Here is a 17,313-nt window from a genome sequence, read left to right as displayed (position 1 = left end):
TATTACTATTTTCAATATTATTTTCATTATTTTTATTATTATTATCATCATTATTATAGTAATTGCTATACTTTTGAAATAAAATAAAGAGGCCTCCAATTACGATAACAGTACCAAATACTGCATAATATCCCCTATTTATCTCAATAAGTACACCTTTTATTTTCTTATATATTTTACGAAGACCAAATGGTTTAGATATTCCTCTACACATTAAATATTCTTCAAAATAGAACATTAACTCATCTTCTAAAATGTCTACGGGTTGGATCATTCTCTTCTTTAAATATCCACATAGTATTTCATGTTCTTTTTGATTAAACTCTGTATTATTAACATACTTCCTAATATCAAGATCTCCAACTCTAGAATCATATACAACATTTTATTCTTTATCTAACACAATATAATGGGCACCAATAACATGATAACGTAACATACCATATTCATGATTACAAATTCTATATTAATTAGAATTAATTTCAAACTTCTCTTGTACTCTTTCAAAGAATAATTGAGAACTATTTTAAGTAATAAACACTAATGGAATGTTATCTCTTGACTTAGTATTTAAATCAGTTACAGAATGACCAACGCATATTATAATAATTTTGTTATGCCTGCCTGAAGAATAAAGCTCATCTACTGATGGCAATCTAATGTTTTCCCCCATATCATCAAATACAACAAGAGTATTAGCAAAGTCTTCTGGATACTTCAATGAATGTAATTCATCGACAGAGAATGTATTATATCCTTTCCACTCTCTGGCATCACGACAGAATACATTAACCGTTTCATATAAACTGCAATGTATTTTTATGAATGTTGTTTTGCCTGAATTGGATGGTCCATAAATAATAAAGTTTCCCTTTTTCTCATTTCAAATTCTTCGGGAGCAATATTCCTATACCCTCTAAATCTTTTCCTTATATCAGAATATAGATCATAGTAATAATAAGATATTAAAATAATAAATATCAACATAATAAGAAGCGGAATTATCAGCAACATTTTATTTGGGGTGAAAAACAAATTATACTTATTCATAGACTTAGTGATAGACTTAGTCATAGACTAAGTCATTGACTTAATCATAGACTTAGTCCTAGACTTAGTCATAGACTTAGTCATAGACTTAATCATAGACTTAGTCATAGACTTAATCATAAACTTAGTCATAGACTTAGTCATAGACTTAGTTATAGCTTAACTTCAATATTATATTTCTTACTAATGCAGATATAGAACAGAAGACAGATAAAAAGTATCCAGAACTAGAGGGGATAAAGTATTGTGAAAGTTGCTACATGCATCTAGATAAAAATACCACCTATAATAAACATGTGGAAACTTTAAACCATAGAAATAATAAAAGACTAATTAATGGAGAAATACTAAAGAATGGATTCAAGTTTGATTGTGTAACATGTAAGACTTCCATGAGTCAATATAATGTGGATCAGCATTTAAAAACAAAGATGCATCTAGAAGCTAGATAATGTTAATGGAATAACTAAAGATAAAATAACTAAAGATCTGTGAAGCAGCTTCGATGATTCTTCGGGCTATTGTGATATGAGTAAAACTAGTTATAACAATAAAAATAAACAGAAAGAGTCCGATGAGCATAAAGACAATGTTAAACAGAAAAAAATTGTTGATGATAAGTGGCGAGATAAAGTTAATGAGTTAGGATTAGATTATAACATATTGTATAATCAAATAATGATAACAATTAGTAATTATCAAGATCCCAGATTCTTGGAAGCATTGGGGGCATTGCACAACTTACATCCCCATATAAAGTTTAACACCTTTGATGTAGTGAGGTATACAAAACCTACAGATGATAAGTTAGAAGAAAATGAATTCAAACTTAGACTAATGACTAGACAATATAATGGACCTTCTGACTTGGATATGTTGAATGGTGAACTGAAGACTAGAATGCAAGAACAAGAAATGAATCAATCTGGATGGAGTATGCAAAGATTTATCAAAAGAACAATATATACACACAGGTTTTATCCTACTGTTGGATGTACTACTAGGTTGCCGTTCACATCTAGATATATACTCAATGTACATAATACTGATAACAAATTTATACTCTGGTGTTTAACTGCTCATCTACATCCTGCACCACTTAATCCGAGTAGAGTTAATAATTATAATAAACCTGAATATATCAATGAGATAAAATTACCAAAGATACCACCTCCCTACGGATACATAGATTTACAGAAAATACAAGAGATGAATAAAGATAAAGTATTATTTAATTTGTTTAATCTAAATAAAAATAAAACTATTAATCCTGTATTAGTCAGTCATAACGATCCTAAGGGATGTAATTTTTTATACTGGGACAATCATTATCTACTATGTAAAGATCTTATTAAGATCGTCTATAAATAAAAGTTCATCATTTATTTGTGTATCATTTGTGTATCATTTAGAATTCAAGATGCATTGAATAAACAATTAGAAATGTGTAATAATACTCGAAGAAGACGATTCCATAAAAATGATTATCTAAAGTTTGACAAGTGCTATTATAGGAACAAAGTACCATTTGAATGTATTATGATTCTGAATGTATAATAAAAGATAACATTCCTATTACTTGTGGGATATACACCAAAAGTAACTATCCTGATATATTAGAAGATAAGTATGAAAATTATTGTGGTGGGGGTGTGGTTGAATGGTTTATAAGAATGATGTGTTATTATAGTGAACTATTTAAAGAGATGTTTGGTATAAATATTCCATTGAAAGAAGATAGTATTACTCCATTATATAGTAGTTGTTATTATTGTAATGAGCATACGGATAATGATATTGTTAGAGATCATGATCACCTAATTGGCAACTTTAGAGGATATGCTCACAATAAATGTAACCTTCAAGCTAAGCACACTTTTGTTCCAATATATGCATATAATTCTACTAATTATGATAACCACCTATTTATAGCTAAATTAGCAAAGAAGATTAGACTTAAAGTAATAACAAAAACTGATGAGAATTATAGTTGTATTGATATGGCTCATGCTAAAGCATTAGATATGTTTAGGTTTTTTTCATCCACTTAGCTTAGATGCTATAAATAAAACATTGAGTGATAGAGAGTGTGTAACATTAAACAAATTCAAGTTAGAGAGGCGTAAAGGTATATTCCCATTTGAGTGGTTAGATGGTTTAGATAAACTTAATAATACAAAACTACCTCCTAAAGATGCATTCTATTCTAAGAAACAGAGTGGTATTGCAGATAAAGAATATAAGCAGGCAATAGATTGTTGGAAAGAGACTGGATGTGAAACAAGAAAAGATTATATGATGTCATATCTTAAAACAGATGTGTTATTATCGGTTGATGTATTTGAGAAAATTAGAGATAAGTGTTTGGAAAATTATGAAAAAGATCCTTGTTACACATATTCTACTCATGGATTGACTTGGTTATGTGGATTAATATATACTAATGTTGAACTTAAAAATTATAAAGAAAAAACAGTTAATTTTTATGATACAATACAACAAGGTATTAGAGGAGGGTTAGCTTCAGTATTAGGTCAATGTCAGGTAAAATGCATAAACAAACAAATAGATCGTGGGTATACTGGGAAAGAAACTTATCTAAAGTACTTAGAAGTCAACTCATTGCATGCTTCTGCTATGGTACAAGCATTAAGTACTGGAGAAATCAAAATTTGTGATAAAATAGTATGCACTAGATCTAGCTCTAATATAGGTTATATCTATACCATTGATATAAAGGATAATGACTTGAAACAGAAAACAAAAAAACATCCATTCTTTTCTGAAAAGACCAAATGTGACATTGGTCAGTTTAATGACTACCGAAATAAAAATAAAAAGAAAGGATATAAACCTAATGAGGAGTTGATGTTAAAGTTAACAGATAAGGTAGACTATTTAATTGATGGAGAGATGTTAGATTGGTATTTGGATAATGGACTGAAGTTAGATGATATTACAATTAAGCAAAAGTTAGAGTGTAGTAAAAGTGAATGGTTAAAGCCTTATAGTGAGTTTAATATTCAGAAAAGAAAACAAGCTAAAGCTAAGAGAGATCAAAATGGATGATGTATTCTTTAAGTTAATGGATAATGCCTTCTATGGAAAAAAATAGAAAATGTGTACAATAGACAAGATGTAGAGTTAGTTAATGATGTAGACAGATATATTAAATTAGTAAAAAAATATTAGTTTTAAATATGCTGTAGAGTTTGATGATGATCTAGTGGCTGTACATAAAACAAAAGGTAATGTTAAGTTATATAAGTTTAATTATATTGGTTTTGTTATATTAGAGAAAGCTAAACTGTTTATGTATAAAGCTATATATGAATACTTCGAGAAAGAGTTAGATTGTAGTTATCATTATACAGATACTGATAGTATATTTGAAAATAATAATGTTCCTTTGGAGAGTACTATAGAAAAAGAAATGAATAAGATAAGTGTTATTTTACATAACGCAGAGTTAGGAAAGATGGAAGATGAAATACCTAATGATACTGTTATAGAAGATTGTTTCCTTAAAGCTAAAGCATATTGTTACGCCTCAGTTAAAGGAGAAGAAGAAAAGAAGTTAAAAGGAATAACCAAGGCTACTATTAGAAACCAAATTAATTTGAAAGATTATACTAATGCTATATATGAAGGTAAAACTAAGTATGTAACTAATTATACTATTGATAGTAAGAAGCATCATTTAGAAACTAAGGAACAGTAAAAGATAGCTATAGATCCATTTGATGATAAAGGCATTGGAGATAGTGATGGTAAATTTAGATTCTATTGTTAAATTAGATTCTATGAGTCTTAGATTCTATGAGTCTTAGACTATTATTAAATTTTTAAATTAATAAATTATTTTTTTAGTATTGGAGAGAGAATATATATAAAATTAATTTTATTATTTTTGTTTTTTTAAGTAAAAATAACAAGAAATATTAAATTTAGAAAAATTTAATAAATGCAAAATTGGCAAATTTATGCATTGATAGAGGTCTCTCCATGAAGCGTAAGCACTCATATACACATTACTATCTGTTCCTCATTTGGCAGGAAATTAATTCGAATTTTGGATGAGCTGGGTCAGACTACAGATTTTCGGCGAAATTTTTTTCTGCCTGGAATCAGTGATAATTTAATGAACAGTGTATATAACAGTTCCACAGCTACTTTTCATATGACAAACACTTCGTACTGTTTTTGAGCAAATTCCTTAACAAAGTATAAAACAAAGTTAGCAAAGATGTACATGTCTTGCCCTCCTTATTGCCCTCGTCAACTGGGGCTAGCGTCCTGGTGCTTCAGCTAGCTAAAAATAAACTCAGGGCCTTGCCGGTTGCTGGAGTGCAATTTTTCTAACGATATATTCTAGTTGTCGAGTAACCCCACTTCACACATTAACTCCAACTTTCCACAAAAAATATTTCCCACTTTGAAAACTACTTTTTTTTCAAAGATAATTCTTTTTGTGTTCAAAGTAATTTTGGCGTTCAATTTAGGACTTAGTTTAGTTTTTGGAATTCAGAAACTCAGAATTATTGAATCCCATTGATTCAGTTCGTTCTGAATGCCAAGTCTGGTTCGACAAAAATCGAAGGCAAATCTGCGCTCGGTGTACTATATTCCTATGCCTATCTTAACGCAAGAACAAAAACTGATTCCCAAAGTTCCACCTGGAATCCTAATTTAGCTTTAGATTGCTTTTCGGGGTAGTGTATTCCTCATTTGTGCTTGAATTGTGCTGTTTTTTGGAAACCTTCATTTGAGAGGAATTTCTAAATGATCCGCAAAATCCGTGCTTGGAAAACCATACAATAATACCTATTCGGCATCACGATTTGTGTGTTTATATTATGTTGGTTTCAAGAGCATCAACTCGCAAAGACTTCGTAAGAGTGAAAGACCAAGAGACAAACTGTTGATCTGCAGCGACTAATAAGACAAGGAGGCTCGGTAATGTGCGTACGCACATAATGTTCCGACCCCGCTCATCCACATTCTTGACTTAATTGGCTACCAAATGATGAAGAGATCAAAAACATACATATCGTTCAATAAACAACCAATGGAATACAATAATGCCACGCTAGATGGCCGATGAAATTTTTTGATAATAGAACTACTAAAATAGACAACAAAAAGAATAAAAAACAAACATTATTTACGACCACAACTCGATGTCTGCAAAAAAATCATAACAAAATCAAACTCGCATCAGATAAAACCTAAAAAAACAGTTTAACCTATACTTCATTAGAAAAAATATAGGACCGCGTCTCAATGCGACTAGTTAACAGGTCGACAAAAAAGAGAAAGAATAGCAAAAAGGTGCAAAGTTAAAAAATTTGTTTCTATATTTGAAAACAATTAACTTCAGTTATTAATGTCATTAGATATCACCTGAAATCACTGAAAGTTTCAACTATATTTCCATAGGAAGCAATTGAGACATAGGATGCAATTGATCCAACCTTCAACTGCGCAAAATTTTAAAGCAATGTTACTTACGATAATTGTTATAAACACAAAAACAAACATCCTCTAAAATCTACAATTATAAAAAAATCTCAAACATGAAGTCTCGTAGTAAAATTAGTAACAAAGCCGCGAAACATATATTTGATGCTAAAACCGCTATAGGGGTTAATTTGTAGCTCACTGCAAACGGCTCTAATTTGACCGAAAAAAAAATATTTCAAAAAATGTCGAAGCTCAAAAACCCAAATATGTTTTGGAAACAAATATTTCCAAAAGTCAAAACAGATTTAAGATTTCAACAAAAAGCGATGGATTAAACTGCAACACCCCAGGAAGCCAATTGGGCCTGTTAATAATGAGACCACGTCGCGACCCCACAAAATAACAAACATTTAACAAACGAACAAAGAAGCCAAAACTTCAAACAATTTTACGACATCACACTATACTTATACTTACAAGATGATAGGTGCAAGGATCATAAATTATCCCTCATCGTAAGCCTCCCCTAAAAAATACAATGTAGACACGACAAAAAAAGAAATCCAAAAATTGAACAGTATAGAAATCTCGAAAAAATTTTTTGAAAATAAATGGTCGAAGCAATCCGTCACAACGTATAACAAAGCGCGATAAGGGTGGTTGAATCAACAAAAGTAATCGAGTATCTTAATTAGTGAGGTTGAGTCACATGTTGGCCAAATTGAAAGCAAACAGAGAAAGTTGACAAAGAAAACTTTTTTAAAAAAAATTAATTTCAAAGTCATTAAAACAAACAGCTATGAACTCAAATCTTTAGCTAGTTGGAGTTATACCTCATGGGGAATGAATTGAGACTTGTCGCTATCAGGCTTATGTCATACAACAAAAAAAGACAAACCTAGGAAAAACAACAAAAAATCCACAAAATTTTGCAAGATATTTTGGTGTCAGCCCAAAAAGCATAAACTATTCAACAAAAACAATTAACATAAGATAAGCATTTTTCCAACGCTGTCCATTTTTCCTACTTTTTTTCTTTCAATTAGATTTGCCAACATTGTGATAATTCGTGAAAGAAACAAAACGGACTCTTGAAAAAATACAATTTTGATCAAAATGAAAATGAAAAAAGAAAGAGATTTGAAAACGCGTAGTATCAAAACCAGGAAAACATTAGTTGAATGTAAAACTGTTTCCAACAATAAGTTTTAACTCACACTAAATTGGCTTCTGCCTGTTTTTACTGATGCCGCGCCCGGATTGAGAGAAATAAGATAAAATATTGGCAAAGTTCAAAAATTCACCGATATTTTCTTAACCAATATATTCAAAGTCATAAGACTTTAGATTATAAATGAAAGAAATGCCCTGGTTCATCTATACCTCCGAAAAAACTAAGTGCATCTTTGATTGGGGAAACCAATTCATTGGGCTACAAAATATAACAAATGAAAGCAAAACTCAAGAAGCCTATAAAGTTTTTAAGAAAACAATTGGTCAAAGCCATAAAAACCATGAGCTCAACTCTGAAACCATATTATAATATCGTTCGACATCTTTTGTGTAAATAGTCTATGTCATTATTTTAGCCCAGATTCGAGATTCCTGTTACATGAAAAACATTTACTTAGCGGAAATGTTTTGAAAAAAAAGGTCACGCCCCATTTAATTTGAAAAATTTTTTTTTATCATAAAGATCCACGGTGAGGTCAAGTTCCGCCCAGATAGTGCTGCGCCTCTAACAGAACAGTCAATTGTTCAAATGATTGCGAAATAGATCAGTTTTTAAACAAATTTTTTCAGTTTGTCAAAAACAAATAATGCTTTTTTTTTGTAATTATCGAGTTTAAATTTGCAAAAAACTCGCAAAATTTTCTTTCAGAAGACTCCTAAAGCCATCGGGATTACAACTAGCGCTTTTCTGAGCTTAAGATGAATTCGACCGCAGTTTTAAGGTGTCTACTTTCAGAAAATTTAAAGCAAGTGGGCTAAAAAAAAGCAAATGTGGTTCATTTTTCTTGAAAAGTGTGATTTTTGAAAAGTTTAGCATAAATTTTAGCGAAACAACTCGGATCGAACAACTCAGCAACCGTCCTGTATCTTTAGATATGAAATCAAGAACAGTTCAGTTAACAATTTTACCATGTTTTAGCAAAATTGACGAAAAAGTGGTCAAAAATACTGAAAATGTGAATAAAAACAGCAATTTTTTCACATAATTTTAAACTTCGATAACTCCCTATAAAAAACGAAAATTCCACAAATCTTTTTAATTCCATATTCTACGCTGGACTGGCTTTCTAACGATACCACTCACAACTCTGCAGTGATTATATCGATCGGCCAAAATTGACTGAACAAAAAAAACCCATTTGAGTATATAGTTCCTCCCACCCCACTAAAGTATGGGTCGGAACAATGAGAGTGACTAAAACGTATAAACAATTGCTTCAAATAAAGTTTTGTCCATCACATTTTTGATGTGCTTATATTGTAGATATAATTTTCCAATCATAGAAAGCAATTTAAATTTTGACCGTTGTATTTGATCATTCAGAAATATAGACAGCCTGAAATACAAAAAAAATGATCAGACAAAAACTGGTCGGATAATTAGTTGAGCTTAAACGTTGAGGCTAATTTTACGCAGATCATTGATAAATATCAGACTAAAAAGCAACTAAAAAGTATATACATTTCAAGATAATGACATATTACAAAAAAGCGATGTCTAATGAGTTTCTTACTTTTAGTGATGGATCAAACGATTATATTTCCATATAGGATCATTTCTTTTTTTCTCACTGGTGAAAATGAAGTTTTCGAAAACAAAACCCCGGCAGTTTTTAGCAAGTTTTTTCGCTCATTTTCGATCTTTAAGACGAGGCCGATGACGCCGTGCAAGTGGTTAATGAAGAATGCAAACGTATATGCATTGCTTTGTGTAAAGCTCATTTTGCTGATTGTCATATTGGATTGGATGTCTTTTTCTGTAAGGAGATTCATTTGTCTTACGGTATCAAAACCAATGTAGTTACCTCTTCTGTCTCTCTAGCATGAATAAAATCATACAACTAAAATTTTTTCTTTCCAACTTAGGTGTGCGTTTTTTCAATTTTTGGATGACATTTTTCTGATGAGTGAGGTTGCATGTTTCTGATTATGGAGGTAGTATTTTCCCGCTTGTTGAGATTACCGTATACAGTTTTGATAAAGCTAGTCTGTTTTGCTGCAACAATTGAGTCTTAAACAAAGAAAAAGAACACTAAAGAGTTAAATCACCATAACAGAAGTTGAAAACTAATTAATCAGAATAATAAAAGCTGATGAACTAATAAATGTTTTCCAGATTGACGCCATTGACAAGCGTACTCTCAATCAATGATATTTAGTGTTGCGTATGATTTGTCGTACGTCTTCACCTCAAAGTGACAAATTTGGTAACGTAGAATCTCCTCATCCCATTTGGCAAGAGAAATCGTAGTGTGAGGGATTTTTTGGGCGTTTTGACGCAAAGGGGTTTGCCCAATTCGCGCCGTTTTGAGGTCGCAGCCTGATTTAACTAAGGGTACTTGATATAATCAGTTGAAACAAATGCGAGTGAAATTTACGTCGAAATAATGGTGCTGGCAACTTCAAGCTTGCCATCGGTCATGTCGTACACAACCAATAATGTGTACTTGATCTTGGACTGCGAATCACGTCGGTATTTCTGTTTTGCTTACTTGTGCGGCGAGTGCACTTGACACAGTTCTATAATTGAATACGCTTAGCGAATCGCTTCTCAATTACTTGTCTATTTTACTCAGCTAGTGAATACGACAGACAAGAAATAAATTAAATTGGGCAACTGTACTCGAGGTGCAAAACTAAGAGAATGAAACTGAGTACAAAGTGGGTCCTCAGAGGTCACAATAAGCATGAACAATAATTTCCCGATGCGGGAATTAGGGTAACAGACAAACACATGAAATAATAAATGGACTAAACTTGACTTTAACAAATGCCCTTCAGGACTAAGTACAATCAATAAAAAAGTACATCATATAATAATTTTACTGCACCAAATAAATGATTATGTACAACATTTCTCCCTTTTTGATGAAAAATAAAATTGCATAACATGAAATTTTAATAACAATTTTGATAAGAAATTAATACCTATTCACCGGTTAAATTGTTATCAACAATATGTTTACTGGTTATCATAGCTAGTCATAAGTAATAAGATATCGAGTTTTCAAACATTCAGAGTTTCTTCCTCATTAAGTATTCGCTCATCAGAAGAACTCTGGTCTGCTGGCCGAATGCGGGGATCAGTTGGAGATACCTCTCCTAAGATTGGCGAGGGAATGTATTGGGACTGGGTTCCACTCGAGTCGCAGTATCCACAATCGTCTGAACGACTGACGGTTGTACAGATGCTACATCACCTGCACGTTGCTTTCTGCGGGGTTGGAGAAAATTTGGTGAGCAGGAATTAGTTGACTCGCCAGAGGAATCTTCGTTGTCATACCCGTAATATTTCGGGATCTTGCGCGTCCTTTTGGTTGCCCGTGACGGAACTTGCTGCAAAGCTTCGACTGGTGCTGCAGTAGAAGGTATGGTTAACTCCGATCGTTGACCTGTTGGGGGAGGTGCAATTGTTACCTCGGAAGTAGTAATTTGTGGCTCAGGATTAACGTATGGTTGTGAGCGTGTCTCCGGCGGTGCAAGATTTTCCGGTACTTTGGGCATACGAACGCTCATTGCACGAGCAATGTTTTATCTATTTGAAGAGACTCCGCTTCCCGTCTCACGTTTGCGATGCTTCATTTTTCGATCGCCTTTCTGAATGCGCGTTGACTGTTTTATATGGGTAAAAATTTTAGCCGCTGTTGTTTTCTCGTGCACACGTGGCCCTCTACGATTCACATAGTCCATTAATTTGGTTTTTCGCTCATCGCGTGTGCCAAATTTTGCGATGTCACTGTTCCTGACTGTGACTTCGAGCTTCCCGGGCTCACGGATCAAAGATGTGTATTGGTCAGTTTTCTGCACTACTGACCCTGGGGCTAACACCTCGTAAAGCCCATCGAGGTTCTTTTTCGGGCGTCTATGGGGGTGTTTCTTCCGAGCAATAAAGATTTGCTCTGCGTGTTCCTTGAGGGGTATCGGACGATGTGCTTTTGTGTTGCTCAAGAAAAGTGATTCATTGTCAACTGCAAGAAGATCCGAGTGGAAGCGTCTCTTACAGCCTTGCACATATTCTTTTCGACCTCATCGTTGCTACGAGAGCTTCCACAATGTTCTTCTGGTAACAACTCATTGGGTGTGACCGTCTCTTTGTCTAAATAAAGATTTAAATTCTTTTCATTACTTAAATCAGAAGAATGTGGTTTAGTACTTATATTGCTCAGCGGAGTATTTGCTTGTCGCTCAAAGTGTGATTCGAATGGCGAAAGCTTAATAGCTTTATGTTAACATATGCGGAGCTTGTATATAATTGATTTTAATGCTGCTTTAATGGTGAACGAATTTAGTTCTTTGTTTGCTTCTTTTATACATGCCAAGCGTTGTTTAATTGTACTAATTAATCTTTCTAATAAACCTATTGCTCGATGATCCTTTGCTGGAGCTGTTATTAGAGTGATGTTATTTTTTGTACAAAAATTTTTTTTACTTGATTAGCTATAAGGCAACGAGCTTTATCTGTTCTTAATAAACGAGGAACTCCGTGGATATGTATATAATTGTCTAAAAAATTTATAACATTAGAAGCATTTGCATTATCAATAATTTCAGCAGAAGGATATTTAGAAAATCTATCAATACATGTTAAAATGTAAATTTCATGGTCTTTCTCATTATTTATAGGTCCTGCAAAATCTATTTGTATTTCTTGATTTGGAACTATACATGGTTTATGAGCTTGGAATTGCTCTGCAGGGATGATAGATTTTAAATTTTTACCAATGGCGTTGCAAGATTTGCACTCTATTGCTCGGACCAAGAGGTCGCGGTTCATGTATGGCCAACAGCAATGCTGGGCCATTCATTTGATCCCCCAGCTACCCGGGTTACTGGCATGGAGGTCCTCGACAAGCGCATCCTTTAGGGCCTTCGGGATGGCCACCTTCTCGTCCATGCACACACAACCACTGCTTACATGGAGATCCCGCCAGTAGCTGTGCAGGTAGGGGTTCAGGGCTTGCAAGCGTTCTTCATCGGAGCGGATTCTGCAGTCCCTGATTTCATTAAGCACTGCGTTTTTGCTTGTTAAGGATGCGATGAGTCCTTTATTAAAGACTTTGCCAACCACTTTGTTGAAGGAGAGAACTTGAGGCCTATCGGTGAGCGGAGTGCTGATATTAGAGTGCGATGAGGATTGGCGTGGCGTATTGGGAGTTGGGTTGTCCGTGAAGGAAACGCAAGGCGAAGTTCGGCTGGATCGATTCGCGGCTGATTTGTCTTTCATTGACGACACTTGTTGACTCATTTTAGAAGAGGTTTTTGAGTTTTCAATTAAATTTATTGAGAAAAGAGAAGACAACTGAATTTCAGATTGAGTTCGGGCAAAAATTGACTTTTTTTATTTACCAATTGGGCGCGTGAATTATTTAAAATATATGACTTTTGGGTGCTAATTAAGGAAGAAATTCAAGGCTTATTCGTGATTGACAAGTTAAATTGGCTTAATTCAGTGAATTGTTGTTGATTTTGGTAAGCGAGTGGCGCATTTCTCGTATTAGGTGTCTCAAATAGTGCTATTTGAGGCTCAATTTTTAGTGGTGTATTTATAGTATTTGTATTATGCGACGCGAGTTTAGATTTAATTTGGTGATTATTAGTGTGAGTTGCAAATGAGGCATCTGAGTTATGCGAAATATACGGTTGGTTAAATAAGTGGGGATTATGCCCAGCGAGTGTTAATTTATTTTGAGTAAAGCGCACTTGCGAGGCAAGATCATGATCAGAAAGAATATAATTGGAAGTATTTAGTTTCAGAGTATGAAATGGTTGGGCAGGTGCTAATTGATTTTGAGTTAAGTGTACTTGTGGAGCATGTGTTGTATTTAATTTTGTACAATTAATGTGGTTGGGATTTTGATTAAGCCTTTGTTTGGCGGGTGATGCATTATTTTGAGTTAAGCATACGCGCAGGTGCGTGTTCACTATCCGAATCATTAGCTTTAAAAGAAGGCAGAGTAGAACGATACATTCGCGTAGTGAGTGCTGAATTATTAGTTGTTAAGCGTACGCGCTTTGCTGGATCACTAACAAAATTGGAATTTTGTTTTAAGGGTGATTTTGAACTATGAAATTGCAGAGCGATTGACATATTATCTTTTGTTAGTATTTTAGGCTTAGCGAAATCTATATTCAACACTTGTTCAGTATGTTTCTTGCTAGAATTTTGTACTTCAAATTTATTTTCGTAATAAATATTATTGAGTGTATTAGCAGAAATATTGTGGTTTTTTTGGAGTAATTTCGCATCAGTGTGTATACGCGATAACGTCGCAACTAAAAATTCCTCATCATATTTAGAAATACTTTTTGCCGGTTTATAAGGTTTGCGGGATATATAATCAACAAGTCCCATCTTTGCGCCTGGCAAATGTTCTATTTTAAATTGATAAGGTAAAAGTCTATCGACCCATCGTGATAAACGACTGTTATAGGTTTTGTTTGATCTGTGTTCTTTTAAAATTGAAAGAAGTGCTCGATGATCAGTTATGATAGAAAATTCTTTGCCAAAAAGGTAATTTTTTAAATGTTCTATAGACCAAACCATTCCAAGAAGTTCAAGTTCATTAATACTATAATGTTCTTCATTACTATTTAAAAATCTAGATGAAGAAATCGGTTTTCAACCGTTGACTGTCAATTGTATTAATGCTGCTCCTGAGCGAGAAGCAGCACATTTTATACGTGTTTCGAGTTGTGAATTATAATGAATGTTTTCTGTGTGATTCGCAATTCGCGTTTTTATAGCATTAAAATGCTTAGTGTGCTCGTCAGTCAATATGTATTTTGTACATTAACGAAAAAGGGTTCTGACAGGAAGACAAAGTTGAGCTAGTTTGGGGATAAATTTACTAATATAATGAACCGAACCTAAGAATGAGCGTAATTTTTTAACTATTAGGTAGTTGTACTGAAAGAATGGGCGAGGTTTTAGTTTCCAGTGGTGATGTCCCTGATTGGGTAATATTATATCCCAACCAGGAAATTTCTTGTTTCGCAAAATGACATTTTGGAAGATTGATCCGAAGGTTATCCCCGTCCGGTTTCTTAAGACAATCTAGGACGAGTTTAAAATGATCTTCTGCTGAACCTTTTTTTACAATCAATACGTCGTCCAAGAAACAAAATGTGTTTTTAAGGCCGATTAACGTATAGTCCATCGCCTTCTGAAACTCGGCAGGCAGGTCAGTAAGTCCAAAAAACCCTGTTTTAAAACGGTATGTGCCTGTCATATCGCCACTCACAATATTAAAATTACAATGTTTAGTTGTCTCAGGTTGAAGTCTCAGTTGATTATACGCGTACTTAAGATCTATAGTAGAGAAATAGATTTTATCCGCTGTTTCTGTTTTATAATCTGTTATTATTTGTGATATAGAGTCCATAAGTGTTTCAATATTTGGCATTTGATACTTATTTTTATGTATAGAATTATTAAGGATTTTAGAATCCAATGCTAGTTTTTTTGTTTGGTCTCTTTTAACTGTAATAACAATAGGGGAAAAAATATTGATCAGAGCAATTATTAAGTTTTTCATTGTGTCCTTCTTTAAGAAGTTTTTAATTTCACTATTAACTTGGTCTTGTAAATTAATGGGTACCCTTCTATACTTTCGATGTTTGGGTTTAAATTTTTTCTGACTTTTAGATTTGACAATGTGGATTTTTGATCTGCCAAAACGTGAAATAAGTTGAAGAAATTGATTTGCTATGCGAGTTTTGAGTGGGCATTGAGTTGTGATTGTGTTGACCATACTACCTTCATTTTAATTGAGAGTTCAGGTGATAAAAACTCCAAGATCTTCAAATAAGTCTCTGCCAGTCAATGTTTTTAGTCCGTCTTTAAATACCACAATTTCGGCATCTTCGATCCGCCACCCTTTACTTTCCATCGGCACTTGGATCATTCCAATAACAGGTATTGGTTCATTAGCAAATGTCTTAAGTTCTTGGGCGGGTGCTGTCGTCAGCCATCGTGGAAGAGTAGAGTTGTTGACCACTTCCGTAGCCAGAGACTCATTCAAAATACTACACACACTGCCAGAGTCAATGAGAAGTCCTACTTGAGTATTTCCGATCTTTAAAGTTGTATTCTTGGGTTCGATTTGGATGGTGTTACTAGCAATGCTAGCCACCATATTATCATCTGATTTGTCATAGTTAGATTTGCATTGAGGTTTGTAATCAGCATTTTGAATCGCATTCACGAACTGGTCAGTTGTAGTTTCCTCAATTGAGTTAACTTTAAAACGAGTGGGCTTATTGGAGGAAGACTTCGGCTTGCGGCATGCTCGTGAAAAATGATTCTGTAAACCACAATTATTGCACGTCTTGCCTTTCGCAATACATTTATCCTTGTGATTTGCTGACCAAGTCAGGCCACAATTATGGCATAATTGGTTCCACTGTCGAGTAGGGGTTGAAGTAGTTGGCCGTTGATTTGGTTGGCGAAAAGGTCGTTGTGGAATTATAGCATTGACATGCGATGCGGGTTGTGTATCAGAATTCTGTAGTTGATTCCGTTGTCCGAGTTCTATGTTTATGGCCAAGCGTAAGGCTTGGGGCGGTTCAAGAGTTTCTCTAAGTAACTCCCTCTGTATTTCAGGATCTTGCATATTCGCAATAAAAAGATCTCTGATCAGTGTATCCTCTTGATTTCCAAGGTCACAATTCTCGGACAACTCCTTCAATTTGCCAAAGAAGTGTTCAATAGATTCTCCCTTCGACTGTTTGGTAGTGAGAAGCATGTACCTATCAAATGTTTCGCTGACGAATGAATGTAGATTCCATGATATTCCAAAGCTCTACTGTTGTCAATATGTCCATCTTGAGATGCGGGTTTTGGCTACATATGATCCGTCTTCCTTCGGTGCCCAAACTGAGGTATAGCATTGATACTGTTTTTCGGTCTACCTGTGTCCAGGGCTTATCTCCACACATGATCCCTATCTCCATTTGTTTCTTGGAATCGATTTTCCCAGTTCATTTTCAGTTGCGCGTTTTTTGCAAACCTTTATCGTTCCGATTGAGCTGAGGAACCTGTTATTGTGTTCTCGTAAATTGGTTCTAACGGTAGTTGAACATTTTCGAGCTTTGTTTCAAGCAAAATGTCTAATGCAATGTTTTCCTTCGCAAGAAGAGCCAATTTTGCCTGCATCTGCCATTTCTTTCACTTCAATGGAGGTTCTGCACTCGGTTTTTCCCAGAAAGGCTCAATGCCAAGTGGGGTTCGCTTTTGAGTTGCTGACTGCGCCATGTCGTACACAATCAATAATGTGTACTTGGTCTTGGACTGCGAATCACGTCGGTATTTCTGTTTTGCTTACTTGTGCGGCGAGTGCACTTGACACAGTTCTATAATTGAATACGCTTAGCGAATCGCTTCTCAATTACTTGTCTATTTTACTCAGCTAGTGAATACGACAGACAAGAAATAAATTAAATTGGGCAACTGTACTCGAGGTGCAAAACTAAGAGAATGAAACTGAGTACAAAGTGGGTCCTCAGAAGTCACAATAAGCATGAACAATAATTTCCCGATGCGGGAATTAGGGTAACAGACAAACACAT

General features: G+C 34.1%; 1 protein-coding gene across 1 annotated transcript; it reads right to left on the bottom strand.

Annotated features, from left to right (window-relative positions):
- Window positions 1-15,521: 15,521 nt before the first annotated feature.
- On the bottom strand, window positions 15,522-16,490 carry LOC142334921 (uncharacterized). The gene has a single exon (XM_075383250.1). It carries the CDS (start codon window positions 16,488-16,490, stop codon window positions 15,522-15,524), a length of 969 nt encoding a protein of 322 aa, XP_075239365.1.
- Window positions 16,491-17,313: the final 823 nt, after the last annotated feature.

The sequence above is a fragment of the Convolutriloba macropyga genome, chromosome 2, assembly GCF_964194025.1.
Source record: "Convolutriloba macropyga chromosome 2, txConMacr16.3, whole genome shotgun sequence".
In the NCBI taxonomy this organism is placed as follows: Eukaryota; Metazoa; Xenacoelomorpha; order Acoela; family Convolutidae; genus Convolutriloba; species Convolutriloba macropyga.
This window is presented reverse-complemented; position numbering and strand designations above follow the sequence as displayed.

Coding starts and splice junctions, on each gene's coding strand:
- LOC142334921 (XM_075383250.1), bottom strand. CDS start 16,490: ATGCTTCTCACTACCAAACAGTCGAAGGGAGAATCTATTGAACACTTC.